General features: G+C 37.5%; 1 protein-coding gene across 1 annotated transcript in view; it reads left to right on the plus strand.

Annotated features, from left to right (window-relative positions):
• The window catches only part of LOC119791157 (membrane-associated guanylate kinase, WW and PDZ domain-containing protein 2-like), a 172,715-nt gene extending 164,446 nt beyond the window's left edge, over positions 1-8,269 (plus strand). The window contains exon 20 of the mRNA XM_038297085.1: positions 7,476-8,269. Within this exon, the coding sequence (XP_038153013.1) occupies positions 7,476-8,131 (656 nt within the window). The 3' untranslated portion in view covers positions 8,132-8,269. The remainder of the gene's footprint in view (positions 1-7,475) is intronic.
• Positions 8,270-19,328: the final 11,059 nt, after the last annotated feature.

Here is a 19,328-nt window from a genome sequence, read left to right on the forward strand (position 1 = left end):
GTAAATTAACAAATACCAGTGCTAAAAAAGCTTTAGTGTTTGTATAAATAATATTTCAATTGAATTTTCACAACAAAATTACATTAAAAGATACAGAAATGTGTTTTTAGAGCTTTTGTTGTAGAAAATAATCCATGCTTCATCTTTATGAATAGTTTGTTTTTATGTATCCTAAAAGCTAGAAATACAAATAATTGTTTGTCTTTTTTGTAAGATGGTAACTGATTTTCTATGGCAGATATTTAACCAAAATAATAGGTTGTGTTTTATTAGAAAGTCATAAAAATATATATGTATGCTACCCTAATGGTGTCCTCTTGTCTTTCCCATTGTTTGTTCTGTACACTGAAAAAAATGATGCGACCGTTTTTGGCGTCTAATTAATCATATTTAGTTACTTTAATCACTGTCTTTTTATTGCATTTTCTTTTCCTTTTGTACATACAGTTTGTAAATACAAAGACATATTCGTAAGTTATGGTGTAAGTGATTGCACACTTGTTTGGCAACTACTTTCTCAAGAATTTTAGATGAGAAAGGAAGCTTGGATATAGGTCTATAATTGACCAAGTCATCTGGGTCAATAGACGGTTTCTTAATCAGAGGTAATTACATCTACCTTAAAAGCCTTTGGTACATATCCCTGTAACAGAGAAAGATTAATCACATCTAAAATGGAGGAGATTATCAAAGGGAATACCTCCTTAAATAACCTGGTTGGAACTGGATCTAACATCCAAGTTTAAGGCTTAGATGAAGACAATAGTTTTGCTAACTCAGAAAGTTCAACTGGATCAAAGCAGTCTAAACCTGGTTCAGATTCCATGACTACCTCAGATACAATCACTGATAGAGGACTGCTAATTATCTTGTTTTGATAAAAAATTTATAAAGAATCCCATAAAATCATTACTTCTAAGAGTAGGTGGAATGGACGGTTCAACAGAGCTATGGCTCTGGGTGAGTTTGGCAACTAGATTAAAACGAATCTAGGATTATTCTTATTCTCCTCTATTAATGAGGAGAAATATGCTGCTCTTGCTTTACAAAGGGTCCTCTTATACAGCAGTAAACTATTTTTCCAGACTAGGTAGGATTCCCAGAATCGTACGCCTCGCTAACAATGAGCAAAATGCCAGAGCCTGTCGTTTAGAGGCTGGTAACCACTGAAACCAGAAAGAGCCAAGCGAGGACCAGGTGTTACCACCACTCCGGCCAACCTGGACATCGTGCGAAAAACATCTGTCCAGAACGGACCCACAGCGGGGCAGGACCAGTACATATGAGCCAATGTAGCTACAGCAGTTTTGCATTTATCGCAGTATGGGATGATTGCTAGATAGATACGGGTTAGGTTGTTTTTAGATGTACTATTTTAAACTGGATGATGTAGTATTAACCAGTTAAAGTATAGAGTCCCATGTCTCATCTAGTATAGTCATATTCAGGTCTTCTTCTCATGAAGTTTTAAGTTTAAGTGAGGAGTTCTCTTTCACAGTCAACATTTTATTAGAAAGCCACGAAACCAGCTCATAATAGGATGGTTTCCAACAAGGTATCTCTGGCAGGGAAACTGAGCCTGGCAGCTAAAACTGCATAAAGTTTCTGGTTTGTAAGTATCTAAAGAAATGGAATTTTGGTAACCCATATTTACCATACCATATTTTGTTACTTTAACACTATTGTTTCATGTCCTACCCTGCTAACTAGGGATGCACCGATCCGATATTTTTATCGGTATCGGTCCAGATATAAGGAAAAAAAAACTAGATCGGTATCGGTGACAACTGACACGATATAGGGGCCGATCTATTCATTCTAACGCTACGCTCTGCCGTCATGCGACAGCGCGACAACGCAACACGGCCATATTGTTTATGATGGACCGAGCCAAGGAAGCCCAGCCTACTAGCCCAATGGCGTGCAATATTTGTGGGAGAAATGTTCCAAGGGGTGTTAAATCTTCAAATATAACACCACCAACTTAATGAAACACCTCCAGAAGTTTCATAACAAGGAACATGCTGAGAGGTGAAAAAGGTGGATCGCTGCATCACTACTGCTAACGTGAAAAAAGTAGATGCCAAAACAGGTTGCGTCATGTTTTTCACTGTATCATATTCCTACACCAAGAAAACAGGATGTTATGATAACAAAGAAAACTGAAATGAATAAAGATTGATTGATTTTATTACAGACTCAAGGTCCAATATACATTAAAAGAAAACAGATACACTAAGAATAAAAAAAGAATAAAAGTACAACAGAGAAGGTACCCATGTCTCCAAAGCACAGATGAGTATTTAACTGCACGATATTTCACATTGGTCATCAGTAAAATAATTCTATTATCAGACTCATTTAGACGACAAATAAATGTATACATAAGCTTTCTCAAAACAGCCGTAAAAGTCCTGACACTAACAGATACAAACAATTCACTGGCACTGGTCCATCTGGGCTTATTTAACAAAAGTCTTAGTGCATCATTATAAGCCACCTTCAACTTATGAAGACAGGCTTTTTTTAAGTTGCACCACAAATGTGCCGTATACAGTGACGTGCAATATGATCTGAACACTGCACTGCAAAAAATTGAAATCTAAAAAAGTCATTTTTGCTGAAATTAAGTGCATTTTTTCTTGAATTGAGGAGGTAAGTGAGAGACTTTGCCAATGGAACAAGACAATTTACATTTAAAATAAGAAAAAAACAATGTTATTGTCTTATTTCAAGTGTATGTTATCTAATTATGTTATTTTAGGAGTAAAAATACTCATTCCATTGGCAGATCAGCTTATTTACCTGCTCAAATTAAGGGTAAATACACTTAATTTAAGACATTTTTTACTTATTTCTAGATGTTTTTTGCAGTGTGGAAAAAATCTAAATCTACATAAGTCATTATTTCTTCAAATAAGTGCAATTTTTCTTGGATTGAGGTGGAAAAAGATCCACTTTGCCAATGGGACAAGACAAATTAGATTTAATATAAGAAAACACAATCGCATTGTCTTATTTCGAATGCATTTTATCTAAATATCTTATTTTAAGAGTAAAAATTCCATTGGCAAACTATCTCACTTACCTACTCAAATTAAGGGTAAATGCACGTAATTTGAACAATTTTGACTTATTTCTAGATTGTTTTTCCAGTGAACAAGTTCAGTTTCACTTCGTCGGAACAGAATCCAAACTTCCGGACAAGGATATTTGCCTGAGTGTATATCATTCGGACCTGACGGCAAATGTCTTCATCATCAAACAGACGGTCTGTCAACACATGACCAAGATATTTGACTTCATTTGAGACGTTCAATAAAATACCAGATAGTTTAAAATTGGGAAATATTATGTTTTTGTCCTCTTTAGTGCGACAGATCAAAATGATACTGTTACAATAAGGAGGATTTGGCCCCTTGTAAAAAAGGTTGTTGCGCCCCGCGGGCCTCCTCACCGGTTCTTTTCCTGGGAGCAAGTTCTTTACTACACTTAACTCAAACTGGGTAAAACCATATGAAAAGGACTATAAAACAGGAGTAAAAAATAACAGAGTTTATTCCAGATCAGGTCATTACAGGACAAAGAAAATCCTTGGAGCTTGCACAGCTGTGTGCTCAAAAATCACGCCCGCGAGCGTCCGGCAATGTTTGAGCCCCGAACGAGGTCATCTCCTGCTTCTTATAGCTCATGAGTCTATGTGTTGCATCATGTTGATGTTTAGCTGTCCGTATCAGAAACTGACACGCCATCCATGTGTTGAACTTCATGCAGCTTGCTTCTATGCTTCAGGATTACAGATAGCTCTCCTCTATCAGACCGGCTCCAAGATGTGCCCATATCCTGTGTATTCTTAAAGACACGAAGGCTGTCCTGATTAGATGACCTCCGTACACACAGTGACATCCACAATGTGAAGGAAGGCCTTCTACTCTGTCTAATCTGGCTAACAGAATAACAATGCACATGATGTATAAAGGATAAACCTAACAATACTTTTAGAAGGATTGAAGGAAAGAAAATTGCTCATATTATTTTTCTGGAGTGCCAATAAATATGAATGGAACTCTGTTTTATTTAAAGTATGCTGTGCTAGATTTTTGTGTAGGTCATTTATTAGCATCCCCACAGCCCTCTGTGGGTGTCCATGCAAAATGGAGCAGCAGAAGCTATAAGGCTGCATTTGGTTGCTTTAAATAATTCCCTCTGGCTTTATACCTGAAATTAACATATTAATATTTATTAGTTTGTCCTGCAAACCAGTGCAAGTGTAATTTACTGTGTTTTTGTTCTGTATGTATTATTAGTACTAGAGGCTTTTCTATAACTGAGTCTCTGTTGCTGTAGCGAGCTTAGCCCCCCCACCCCCCGTGCCTGGACTGCAGAAAATGACTGATAGCCGAGGGACCGAGGCTTAGTGGTGCAGAAACAGAAGCTAACAGTCTGTGAGAGTTGGGAGTTTTTCTTTTTTTTTGTGGATTGACTGTGGGGGGGCGTGCTCACCCTTAGAAGGTTTTCATCCTCCCTGAAACAACGCCCTGTTGGGCCCATCGTCCATTTCATTAAACCTGGTTTCGATTTTCCGCCAAGCTTTTAGATTGGCCTCGGCCTTACGGAGAGCAACGGGAGGCAGATTGATGTTTCCAGAGAGGGAAGCCGCTCTCCAACACATTTGGAAGTAGGATTCAGAGCTGCTTCCAGCTTTTAGAAAAAAAAATCCATTGATTTATGTTATTACATAGTGTAATCAGCCGTGTCGAATTATTTTAAGTGCAGGAAACAATCAGCATCATAATCCATCAGATTTCATTTCAAAGGATGAATAACTTCTCAGCTCATTTTGTTCGTTTCTCAGGTTTAAAAGGTGTTTAGATTCAGTTTAATAGTCTATTTGGAGTTTAAACAAATGGGTTTATCAGAGTTTAACACCTCTTGTTAATCTGAGAGGAGAAAATAAACAAATATAGAGATCCTCAAACCAGCTTTGATCTGTTCGCCTCTATGATCAGAACAATGAATATAGAACAGAAAGACAGCACCTAACCTATGGAGGATAAAAAGTGTCAAAATTAAATAAATAAATACAGCATTAAATAAATAATTAAATGTGTCAATAATTAATTAAATGTGGAATTAAATAAATAAATGTGTCATTCATTAATTAAAACCACGTCACTAATATAAAGTGCCACAATTAAATGAATAAATACAGCGATAAACAATTTATTAAATGTGTAATTCATTAAATAAGTAAGGAATTAAATATATAAATGTGTCATTAATTTAATAAAATACGTCTTCATTTTATTAAAAAAAATATCTATAATTATTTCAGTGTGCATTTAATTATTTCATGGTCCTGTGTCGCAGTGCATCGAAACCATTAAAAGAATCTGTCAAACTCACCCATCAAAGTTAGGGGGCGGGGTTAACACGAATCGAGTCTCTGTAATCGATTTGCTTCGCCTTAATGTGCAGGGTGACCAATCAGGTGTTAGATAACCGCCCCTAACTTTGATGGGTGAGTTTGACAGATTCTTTTAATGGTTTCGATGCACTGCGACACAGGACCATGAAATAATTAAATGCACACTGAAATAATTATATATTTTTTTTTTTATAAAATGAAGACGTATTTTATTAAATTAATGACACATTTATATATTTAATTCCTTATTTATTTAATGAATTACACATTTAATTAATTGTTTATCGCTGTATTTATTTATTTAATTGTGGCACTTTTTATCCTCCATACTTACCTGCAGCTCCTGCGTCCCATATCAGGTGATTGGAAATATGCTGCCTTAAACAGCTGGAAATCGGTTGTTTGGACTCCAGGTCTCTGCTCAGTGGTTCATCTATTGGATACAAAAAGGATTCAGTTTTAACAAGTTATGAATTTCAACGTCCATAAGTTGGAATCTTTACACAAAAACAGATAAACGTAGCAAAACATGCAAGCAAATCAAACATTTTCTACAAGCTCTGACCTGTTGGAGCGTTGCTTTTTGTGCCATCAGGGGAAACGGATCAACCAATCAGAGGTGGATAAGAGATGCATCAAATCTGAGGGCCTTAAACTAATTAGATTGTTAGTTTTAGAAACCATGTTTTTTTTATAACGGGAAGACGTTTTAGTTTGAGGTTAATTCAAAATTATATGATTAAACTTATATTCTTAAACTTAAAAAAAAAAAAACAGTCGCTTAATGGCAAAAAAATCTGATTCTTCATAAGAAAAAAACTTGTTACCAACATATAGAATAGAATAAAATAGAATACACCTTTATTGTCCTATAATGGGGGAATTGTTTACAGCAGGAAAAAGATTATAGAAAAAAATATCAAATCAATCAAATCAAATTTATTTGTGTAGCCCTTTACAATAGCCAAATGGTACCCAAAGTGCTTTACAACAAAGCCATAAAAACAATACATAACACATATAAAAACATACAAGATATAATTAAAAATGCTGTAGTGATGCAGCGCTGCAGGACATTAAAAGCCTTTCAGAGGTGCATAGAAAGGAGCACACAGAAAGATGACATCTAAGAGACAGTATTATAGTCAGAATTAAAAGCTAATTTAAAAAAAGTGGGTTTTAAGCTTTTTTTTAAAAAGGCTGAGGTCAGTAGTGGCGCGGATGTCAGGGGGATAGTTCGTTCCACAGTCTGGGAGCAGCGACGGCAAAAGAACGATCGCCCCAAAATAGTGAAGAGTTAAAAGATAAAAAATAAAGTAAGGTACTGTAAAGTGTTTTGACAAAAAAAAAAAAAAATGTGCACCTGGAGAATAAATAACTAGCAGCAAATAAATAAATAATATATAAAAGGCAGCAATATCAGAGATGTGCTAAAAGACAGCAGCATTTTATGTAACATACTCTGGTAGAAACTGTGCAATATGTTGGTAGGCCTTCACGCAAAACTTATTTTTAGCTTAATACTGACCAATGTCATTAAAGCATTTTTTTAAGGTGTTTGGAGTCAATTAAGACTTTGACTTTGTTCATTAAGAGATTAATTACATTTTCCCACAAAGCTAAGTTTAACTTTTGATTTAAAAAAAAAGAACATCAGCTTCAGATTAGTTCAAAAACCCCGATGATCCCCCCCAGAAAATATTCTGTTCTGATGAGACAAAGTGGAGCTTTTTAAAAAGTCTGTGTCCTCAAATATAAATGTATATTTGGTCTGATTTCACAAGAAATACATCATACCTTTAATTCAAACATGTAGGAATGTGATGGTCCGGACGGAATCATTAGTTTTTCATTACAAATGAAATAAATCATTAAAATCCTTCTCTAATAGATCTGATACTAAAATTAGTTGATGATCTTCAACCATTACAGACGGCTTTCTGCTTTCCCCAGTAGAGTTAAAGGTTAATAGATGTAGTGGTGTTCTGGGTGTGTGTTTGTGTTTCTTATTTTTTGGTGTTTCTTACCATGTGTCTCTTTGTTCCAGACAATGCCGCCCCATGGGATGGTCGCCCTTCAGCCTCCCCAAGCCTGTCGGAAGTAGGCCCGCCCATCGACAGCCTCACCATGCAAACGCCTTCATCTCATTTGGCCCCGGCCCCCGACCCTCCTCATTTGCCTCCTCAGGATGCGACTCGGGACGCCGTGGCTCGAGACAGACTGGCGGAGCGTTCCAAGAGCCCCCAGAAAGCTGAGCTGCTGCCGAACAGAGACCTCATGGTTCAGGGGAGGAGAACCCCCACCAGCGGCGGCAGAGCAAAGAACGACGGTGGCAGGTCCATCCATAAGGGACACAGGATGCAGCAGCACACTACTGATGAAGAAAGGGACAAGGAGGGACAAGGTGGGGAGCCCAAACCTTCGAGGAGCACCAGAGGAAGGTCCAAGGAGAGGACTCGCTCTCCCAGCAGCTCCAAGGTCCCACACACTAACGGGAACAGCAGGGAAAGCGCAGAGCGTCGGGGTAAAGCCAGGCTCAGAGAGCCTGACGGCGACCTGGGAGTCGGCCGCCCCGGCAAGAGCACCAGCAGCGCCGCCACGGTGGGAAGGAAGGCCACGGTCTCACCCGGTCCGTGGAAGATCCCTGGATCAGACAAGCTGCCCAGCACGCTGCGCACAGGTGCGTCCACGCTCAGCAGATAACGCCGCAGCGTCCACGTTCATCCGGATTAGACAGCCACCTTCACAGTCTCCTCTTCCCATATCCTCCCAAAGATATATTAAAAAAAAAACAAAGCGAGGGGGCTTATCTAGACCATGTCGTTTGAACTTTTATTTATACTACTGTATTTTAAGTTATTCTGGAGTATTATGTTACACCCACCACCTTAAAAACTGAAAAATCATCCACTTTACGGAGAAGAAAGAGCAATCAAGTAGCAGGGCGAGAACTCTGACATGTCTGAGCTGGACAGGAAACAGGCTCAGACTTTTTATATGAATATATTTACTGTTCAAATTGTTCTATTTTATGAAGTGGAATGTTTAAGAAGAAGGTTCGCCTGTTTTTTGGGGGAATGAATGAATGAAAACGTGACAGCAGAGATGAAATCCACTCATCAGCCGAGCTTTGCCTTAGAGACCATGTGGGCCTCGGTTGCTCTCAACTAATCCATCACGTGGCTAAAGATACAGTATATTATATAAAAAATATCTGCAAACGGTTTGTAAATAAGACCATCTTCATAGTGAAGAAGCTTCTAAAGAAAACTGATGGATGTTCAGAGACCCGCGGACCAGAGACCATCGGCTCAGCATCTTCATCTGCAGGTTTCCGGGGTTTCCACTGCAGCGTTTGTTTCCCGTTCTGTACGACTGTCCCGTTTATCCGTTTCTATGGTAACTGTTGTGCTTAAAGACAAAAGGACAAAGCAATTTACGAAGCCGTCGTCCCTTGGCGGCAGAGAGAATAATGATGCGTGCCTTAGACTGACGAATAGTCTGGCTGCTATAAAACACCAACTTCACAGAAATTAATTAGAAAATGTATTTTTAAATGTGATAAATAGTTAATTATATAATTTATTCAATAAATACGATAGTTAGCCCATTAGCAGAGGTCTTTTGTTTTAGCAAATGGTTCACCTTGGGTCATTGCTGTTGGTTTATTTAAATCCAACTCTATTATTTACCATAAAGCAAACACTTATTCATGTAATCAAACCAGCACCTTTCAACTCAAATTACTAAGTTTGTTAATTGTTGTTTTTTTTAATTGGACTTTACCTTTGTTAGATATTGCTGAGGCCTCATGATTGCCTTTTATTGTTGGTTCTGTTTGCACTGTGTTGTTGGGAGAAACACATCTGTGCCAAATCTCACTTGAAGGAGGATTATTGAAGCTACATCAGGTTCTGGTCAGACCTTTACATCACAGATGGACATGATTGTTAGTACATTTTAGGGCTTGATTACTTTAATAATTTTTGAATAAAGATGCAGAAAAAAATTCAAAATAAGTTCATTGACGCTGAAGTTTAAAATAGCCATCAAGTTTAATTTATATATCCTTTGATTTAAAGTTCAATATTTTCAACTGTAAAACAAAAAAAATTGGCCCACAGCATGCTACCGCCGTCACCGTGCCAGTTCTTGGATATAAAGCATCAACTCAATCTTCAACCAGACCAAATATCAGTCATGTTTTTCTTTGTTTTTTTTCCCATTTAAAGTTTTTTAATTTTAAACTCTGACAAACCTGTCAGTTTTTAAGAGGACGTTGATCTCAAACACAAATAATGAGTCATATGTTTGGAGGAATCAAGCTAAAGCTGTTCAACCCAAATCCCTTAAGTCCTGAGGGTCTTAGTAGCAAATTGCACCTGAAATTACATATGTGAATTAAAGCAACTACTGCTCCCAAACTATGTTTGTATTTGTATGACAGAAAGGCATTGAGGATTTGTTTTTTTCAGGTGGAATCACTATTTTAAATGTCATCAGTTCTGATTTATATTAAACAGAGAAGAAAATGAAAAGTAAAAACTGCAAAACATCATGAAACCCCATTTGAAACTCTGGATGAACCCTCAGACTTTATAGATGCAGATCTTGACTATAAATCAAGCAAATTTGAATTGAATAAGTTGAAGCATGTTTGCTCGACAAAGGTTGTAGTGAGCAGTGTGCTTGGCGGAAATGTGATTTTGGCACAGTGGTGCCAAAAGTTAACTTGACTCCGCCAGATGGATTTGCTCCGCATATCCATCTGGAAACCTTCCGTTGAAGTAATTTTGGGAAGGGGCGAAAATACTGGTTAGCTGATTGGCCTATGTTGGTGATAGACGGGCCAAATAAACCAATCAGATCAACGAAGCATATGACGTACTAACAGAGCGACGACGAAGAGGAGCCAACTGATAGATCAAACTCTTGCCGAAACCAGTCGGGAGAAAAGCAAAAACATCTTTTCCTCTGAGAAAAGCCTCCAGAGCAGTGTTTAGCTCTTCTTTCACTGAAGAAATACTCTGTAATTCCGATAAAACTTGCTCCATAGCCACGCTAACGCTAGTTTCATCGGCTGAAGCCGCCATGTTCTTTAGACTGAACTGTCGCGCTTCTCGTTGCGTCACACCTCAACCCGCCTCAAAGCCAACGCTGATTGGACGTTCGTTTGGTGAACGGCTCCAAATTTTCTTTAACGGAGAGTCTCCAGACTGATCTGCGAGTGGAACCTTGAAAGCTCGCGACATCAGGATGGTCTCACGATGCTAGCCAAAAGTGGGCAAATTGTGCCAAATGCATTTTTCCACTCATAATAGGGAATCCGGCCGGTCCAACATGCTGATTTACATTATTGGAGACTTTCTGCATAATGCAAAGCCTTTGCTCCTAAGATTTAGTTGTTGTTTCATGGAAATTTACCAAAAATATCACCAAACTGAATAGAAAATAATAATAACAGAGCAAGCTTATTTAAAGCATGCCGATTACATCACTTAAATGGTCGCACAATGACCTCCGACCCCTCCTCGGAAAGCTCTGAGCCTCTAGTTTCCAATGATGCCGGCCGTTAGGGGGTGTGGCTTAAAATAAATACCTGCTGTTTCATTACTCTCGCAGAGTCACGCATGTCAGTGGAATTTTAAATCTCATTTTATTTGTTTACACAGCTATAAAACAAAAAGTATTTGTGAAATTTTTTTTTTTAACACGTTAAAAGTTTAAAAGCCCCATTTTGAAAGGCGTGTGGATGAAACACCATGTGACTGTGTTTTGGCCAGTATCATGCAACCCTCTGGAGAAATGTTTGATTAAAATTATACAAAGAATGTAGAAAAAAATTAACTATAAAGCATGGTGGTGGCAGCATCATGCTGTGAGGCTGCTGGTATTGCAGCATTGTGTTAAATAGGTGGAAAAATCAAGAAGGTCGGCCTTCAAATCAGCACCTCGATGGTCAAAAATAATAATCATTCTGTGTCAGGAAGCACGCCATTTTAAATGAACTAAAAAAGCAGTTAGTTTAGGTTTATAAGAGATATTTAATGTGAAAGAAATCTACTTTTATTTCTATGATTTCATGTAAACGTCTGACCAGTAGAGTTTTAGGAGACACTGGGCATTTATCTACAGTTTTAGATGAAACTGTGTTAGATAGAGGATGGTCTGTGGCGTGCTCTAAATAACCAGGGTCACATTCTAATCTTGGACTCCCCCCAACAAAAAAAGCTGACCGGAGGTCACTTCCTATTCCTGCACACCTGCAGCCTCCGCTGCTGTGAAAAGCTCAGCATTTCATCGGACGTTTTCTTTTTTCTGCATGAACATTAAGAAAGTTTGAGAACAAAGATTCCAAAGAAAACAAAACTCATACGCTCCAAAAGTTCTTGTTTTAAAATTGAAAATATTTCACCACATCCAAAGAGAAGAAATCAGAGAAAATCCTAAGAAATATGTAAAAAAAATATATATATATATAAATACAATTTTATGTACCAAAACAGAGAGATGCATCACCCTTACATTTTTTACTTTAAATGCTATTTTAACCTTAAAAAAATCACTAACTTTGTCGCCACTAAACAAGTACGTATATAAATGACTGCAGAACATATATAGGAAAAAAAGTATTTGTTTAAATTTTAGCAGTAAACTAAAAAATTAAAAGATAAATCCACTTATTTTGGGGATGAGGTGAGCGGGGATTCAAATCTTAAAAGGCAATAAAGTTACCTTCCTCTGCTCTGCTACAAGAGCTTCTTAAAAGAGCAAAGGGAGACGAGGACTCATCATGTTTGCCGCTATAATCTGTATTTACACCAGAAGTGAGCTGACTGATTGTAAAACAGCATCCAGCACAGAGGGGGAGGGGAGGAAGAAGCATCATCAGCTTGTCTTTTCAGTCTCAGTCTGATCCTTGTGCAGGAATGTTTCTCTCATGAAATCCAGTTTGACACAGAAGCTTAAACTTTTGCACAAGTCGCTGCTTTCTCTCTCTGCGGATCCAAACTGTGAGCAGATGTCCAAGGATGTTTCCCCCCGACATTAAACCGCAGCACCCGAGCAGCTCTGTGTCACTGTGGTGTTTTAGCAGTGTGTAGACCCTGAGCTAATCTCTCCATGTAGAAGAAGTGTAACTATTGATGGTCACAGAGACTGTAAGTGAGCAACTATTTTTATTAAAAGGCAACACTATGAATATATTAACTTTTGCAACAAAAAAAAAGAAAAACAAAACATTGTTTACCTGTATTATATTCTGAAATGCTGTCAAAATAAAAATCTTGAATTGATCCAGAAGGCGGACCTGTGTGGTTTATCTGGGTGTTTGCTTTTGCTGCTTGTCTTCACACATCCTTTAAAGCAGGGGTCTTCAACGTTTTCGAGGCCAAGGACCCCCAAACTGATTGCGAGATGGAGCGGGGACCCCCTAATTATATATATTGTATGAAATTGTGTTATATCAAACTGGTCCTATAGTCACTCTATTACAGATGGAGTCATGTAATGGAACTAATTTCTCCCTGGGATTATTAAAGTATTTCTGATTCTGATTCCTGGTTGATGGGACAGGTGTTGTGAATGAAACGGTGTCCAGTTTGAAAGAGCTCCTGTGTGTCGCTGAATGTGTGCACTGATGACTGAAAGACATCTTCTGCCTCCATTTATCTGTTTACTAAATTCATGTTCATGTGTATTTAAAGACATTTTAATTAGTGCAAAAAATTGCAGGAGGGAATATTAAAAAAAGTAATCAACCAAGACTTTTGCGACCCCCATGCAGTACCTCTGCGGACCCCCTAGGGGTCGCGGACCCCCTGTTGAAGAGCTCTGCTTTAATGGTATCGTATACCCGCCCTTAACCTGACTCCGCCAGATGGATTTGCTCCGCATATCCATCTGGAAACCTTCCGTTGAAGTAATTTTGGGAAGGGGCGAAAATACTGGTTAGCTGATTGGCCTATGTTGGTGATAGACGGGCCAAATGAACCAATCAGATCAACGAAGCATATGACGTACTAACAGAGCGACGACGAAAACACAACCACAAGCTAGGCTACTCTTGCGGACTGAACTGTCGCGCTTCTCGTTGCGTCACACCTCAAGCCGCCTCAAAGCCAACACTGATTGGACGTTCTTTTGGTGAACGGCTCCAAATTTTCTTTAACGGAGAGTCTCCAGACTGATCTGCGAGTGAAACCTTGAAAGCTCGCGGGATCAGGATGGTCTCACGAGGCTAACCCGCCCTCCCCACTTTAGAAAAACATGCACATGCACAACCCTGTGCCCTAAAGGGATAAAAATAATTCAGATTAATAGGGGTGCCCAAACTTTTTCATATATATAGGCCCACTGACTGATTACAAGATTGTCAACCTGAGAGTTTGATCTATCAATTGGCTCCTCTTCATCGTCGCTCTGTTAGTACATCCTATGCTTCGTTGATCTGATTGGTTTATTTGGCCCGTCTATCACCAACATAGGCCAATCAGCTAACCAGTATTTTTGCCCCTTCCCCAAATTACTTCAATGGAAGGTTTCCAGATGGATATGCGGAGCAAATCCATCTGGCGGAGTCAGGTTAGTAATTTCTCCCCATATTGAGAACTGCAAATATTTTTTTTTCCCCTTTAGATGCCAAAATATGTCATTCATATTTGATGTAGGATTCACCATCAAAGCCCCCATTTTCTAATGAACCACCTACAACTTAAACTGCTCTCTGCCTGCATTAGTAGCTCCATGTGCTCCTCTTCCAGTGACTTACAGACTCACTAAAGGCATCTGTAGCCCCTGTATGGCAGTTACCATAGCAACAGTGCATGTTGATGGTGCGCAGCTCTTAAGCCCAAACCCGACTACTTTTTTTTTAAATTAAATAGTCTCATTATTCTTGGCTCTTTAGATATAAATCACCTCGCAGTTTTGTGGGAGACCTAGATCATTGTCTTACATTCAGTTTAAGTGTAATTTATTTTTAGAGTTTATATGTCACAAAGTATGCAAAATATAAAAAAGAAAGAGGTGATGACCTCGGCGTCCTCAATGGTAGTTACAGCCCAGGTGCCTTTGAACCAAAAAATAAAATGTCAAATATGGCATTTAACACCAACTGTTATATAATATAAATATAATGTAATAATCAAATATAATAAACCTGATTGACAGCAATTAAACGTCCATCTTGATAACCAATCAAAATGCAGGAAATGCCAGTGTTTGCTTTTTTTTTTTGCATGATGCAACAATTGCACAATTTATATTTTTATCAGTAATTTTACCTTCATATTTACTTTTTTACTTTAATTGCAAAAATAAATCTTTGCTTACAATGTAGTAGCCTACTTCAATATCACCGCTATTTATATTTATATATATGCAATTATATATAGATATTTAATTGCATAATTTATCTTTTTTTATTTAAACATAAGTATGTCCTCCTGTGCACACCCAGTTGTAAAAAGTCGTGGACTCAGAAACAAGTAGCAGAAACATCCTTTCCCTGATCCAACCTAATAAGATGTATTAATAAAAGCTAATAAATACCAAAGAATAATTTAATGCTGTATGTTTTACTTAACTAAAACCACAAAATATGTTTAATCGCAATTATCTCATACTTCACTGAAGACAACGTTGGTTTAGAATTAGTATTCTCTTCATAAATGGAATTATAATGTATTCTATATCTGTTAAGATTAACTTTGATTGATAGTAAATATTTAGTTGATCCAAGCAGGGTTAATGTCACTAAATTGAAAACTGTTTTAGGTAGCCGTTCCTCCCTCAGCACCTTATATAATCTCCTTAATTGATGCATTTCATGCATTTAATGGATTTAATGGCCTGACTGCAAACCTTTGGAGAATTTCCTGATTTTCCGCTTCTTGTTTTGAAGATCTGAGATCGATGCTTTTTATTATTCTAGAAACTGTTCCATTCATGTTACAAGAGCTGCTGTAGATAACCTTCTGAAACAATATTAACAATAAGAAGAATGTGATGTGATTCAAACTGAAAATAATTATTGGCTTAAAAATCTTAAACCACAAATTAAGGTAAGTTTAGTAATTTTACCTTAATAGAGGACATGCACAACTGTTTTACTTTAAAGAAGAAACTGCTTTAAATATTTTTTTTTCATGCTATAACTTTTTTGGCCACATGATGGCGCTTCTTTAGTTTAGTCTTTTCTACAGTTATGTTTGCAGATAAAAAAAAAAACTTTAAATTGCACTTTTTTTATCATTACTGTGTTTTTTTTATAGTTATGTCTCTCCGTATTTTCTTTTTTAACTTAGTTGTAAAAATGAATCTTTCCTTACAAAATGTAATACATCAATTTCACCGCTAGATGGCACCATAGACCAGGCCTGTTTCTCCTGCAGCCAAGTTTCATAACTGCTCAACTTATATAAAGTTGTTAGTCACTTTCTATTAAGCGGTTTTATCATAATTGTGATATTTATAAACTGCTTAATATTCCAGGAAGTAGCAACAGTGGGATGTTTTGTCCAACTTCCTCCTGATTTGGTTTTCATGACGCATCCTGGTGGAAAAAACAAATCAGAGGGAAGCCAAACCTAACAGTTGAAGGCCCTGAGCATGCTTCCTCTTATATCACATAAACATGTCTTGCATTAGCAGATCTGAGCTGCACAAAACTCACAGGGCTGTTTTATATTCCTATATGTGTGTCTTGATAATTTTTATAATGGTGATATAATGAGAATAGAAATTCTTGATTCTATAAATCTAAACTTAGGCTACTACAAAATGGTCTCTCAAAAATTTATAGGTAGAAAGACTAATTAAAAGTTGCAATTAAATACAACAAGGCATCTAAAACTAAAGCAGCAAAGCAGCTACAGACCATTACACTACCACCACCATGCTTGATTATAGGTTATTTATGTTAAATGCAGAGCTGGTATTACACACGATGTTATGAGATGAAGAAATTTTCCTTTGTCTTAATATATGGGGGTATACATATATATATTTGTAAATGTTTGTGTTCTTTTGGCCTTTGATACACCTGCAAATATATTTTCACTCCATCCCTTTCTTGTTTAAATCATAAACAGCAATCCTGCAAGAGTTCTCAAGTTTTCTCAGCGTGAATTTTGGGTTCATGTCTGGAGACTGATTTGGTTCAAAGTGGTGCAATTGGTGCTGGTAATGAATGGGGAATAGGTAGGCTTATTAAGATGAACTGACGGGTCTATTGGAGGCAGAATGTTTGGTTCTTGGTGATCAAAAGGTGATTTAACTGAATGAGCTGCAAACGCATGGTTGGTTCCAGACAGAGGCTAACAGAGGACAGTGCTCATATAGAACTGGCCCTGGCCCCTACCAAAAACACTACAGACATTAAATCTATGATAAATATCGCCTGGTCAGCCAGACCAACGATGAACCTAATAACTCCCTTTTCAGAGGCATAGGCTAGTATTGGGTATTGCAGGTAAACAATGGCCTCAATGATTCCCCGTTACTAAGGGGTGGACATGTTCTTTCGGTTCGGTTGTTTACTAAGCCATAACAAGGCTTTTGTTGGGCTGCTCTATAAAGTCCGGAACTCAACTCTAATCCAGGTATTTCAAACTTAGAAAGCTTCCTGGATAGGAAGCGAAACGTCTTCAAGCTTGGAAAATAAAATGTCACGGTCTTGGTTCTGTTAAGTTCTCTTTTCACTTTCACGTTGATCCATGTTTTATTGGTTTCATTCCTATTTTGTTGTGGTGTCTGGACATATTTGAGTTCTTAGGTTTTTCCCTGCTTGCCCTCTGTTGCCCTCTTGTGTTGCTCTCCTTTTCCTAGCTCCCTTCTAGAATCCTCTGTTCCCACCTGCTCCCAATCAGCTCATTAGTCCTGTCTTTGTTCATTCTCCCATATAAACTCTCCATGTGCAGTTCCTCAGTTCAGGTTCCTTATCTTTTCCTGGCTTCTCTTACTTGTTTTTTTCTGATGTCTCCAAGGTTCTGTTTTTTGTACTGATGTTGGATTTTGGATTCCTGCCTCAGTTGCTTGTGAGTACTCCATTAAAACTACAAGAACTCGCCTCTGTAGTTAGGTCCTCAAAACCTCAACTAAACCCTGACAACAGTCCAGTGTTTTTTTTTTTGTTTTTTTTTTATGTTGTTTCTATGATAAATCAATTATGATATATGTGATTTGGTTTTATTTCATTGATGATTTAAAAATCAAAGTGTTTCACTTTTAGCTTCAGTCATATTGAGATGCAATCACCTTTCTTCTGTTAAATCAAAGGATTCCAGAGCTGCAACTTTTTCCCTGTTTGTTTTTTATTCTTTTACAACACAGTATTAGCGCCAGGGCTAGAGATTTTTTTATCCTATTTCGAGATTAAAGTCGTAACATTACGAGAATAAAGTCGTAACATTACGACTTAATTCTCGTAATGTTACTTTATTCTCGTAATGTTACGACTTTATTCCTGTAATTCAATGACTATTCTCGTTGCGACTTTATTCTCGTAATGTTACGACTTTATTCCCGTGATTCTATGACAATTCTCATTGCGACTTTATTCTCGTGATGTTACGACTTTATTCCCGTGATTCTATGACAATTCTCGTTGCGACTTTATTCTCGTGATGTTATGACTTTATTCCCGTAATTCTATGACTATTCTCGTTGCAACTTTATTGTCGTAATGTTACAACTGTATTCCCGTAATTCTATGACTATTCTCGTTGCGACTTTATTGTCGTAATGTTACAACTTTATTCCCGTAATTCTATGACTATTCTCATTACGACTTTATTGTCGTAATGTTACGACTTTATTCCCGTAATTCTATGACTATTCTCGTTGCGACTTTATTGTCGTAATGTTACGACTTTATTCCTGTAATTCTATGACTATTCTCGTTGCGACTTTCTCGTAATGTTACGACTTTATTCCTGTGATTCTATGACAATTCTCGTTGCGACTTTATTCTCGTGATGTTACGACTTTATTCCCGTGATTCTATGACAATTCTCGTTGCGACTTTATTCTCGTGATGTTACGACTTTATTCCCGTAATTCTATGACTATTCTCGTTGCGACTTTATTGTTGTAATGTTACGACTTTATTCCCGTAATTCTATGACTATTCTCGTTGCGACTTTATTCTCATAATGTTACGACTTTATTCTCGTAATTCTATGACTATTCTCGTTGCGACTTTATTCTCGTAATGTTACAACTTTATTCCCGTAATTCTATGACTATTCTCGTTGCAACTTTATTCTCGTAATGTTATGACGTTATTCTCGTAATATTATGACTTTATTCTCGTAATGTTATAACATTATTCCCGTAATTCTATGACTTTATTCCCATAATTCTATGACTAATCTAGTTGTGACTTTATTGTCATAATGTTACAACTTTATTCTCGAAATGTTACTTTATTCTCGTAATGTTACGAATTTATTCTGGTAATTTTGACTATTCTCGTTGTGACTTTATTCTCGTAATTTTATGACTTTATTCCAGTAATTTTATGACAATTCTCATTGCAACTTTATTTTTAATACGTATTCATTTGCTCCCAATGGGGAAAAAAAAAAAGAAAAATAAAAGGCATCCCCACCCTGGCCCCCTGGTAAATGTTGTCTAGAACCGCAACTGTGCAAAAGACATCTAGATCTCACAGCATTTCATTCCGTTTCATTCATTTGAAATTTCCCTAAGGTAAAAATAATTATATTTTTTTAATCCCTGACTTTTCTGTGATGTTTATAGCATGACAGGATTTATGAATGACAGCAGCAGTGGCGCTCAGGCTGCACAGCGGCAGAGCTGCATGCATGGGGCGGCTAGGGGAGGGCTCACAGGCTGGATGACACGCCCAGTCCACCCAGCAGTTCATATCGGTGGA

Source organism: Cyprinodon tularosa, unplaced genomic scaffold, assembly GCF_016077235.1.
Source record: "Cyprinodon tularosa strain WSP-4 unplaced genomic scaffold, ASM1607723v1 ctg381, whole genome shotgun sequence".
NCBI lineage: Eukaryota > Metazoa > Chordata > Actinopteri > Cyprinodontiformes > Cyprinodontidae > Cyprinodon > Cyprinodon tularosa.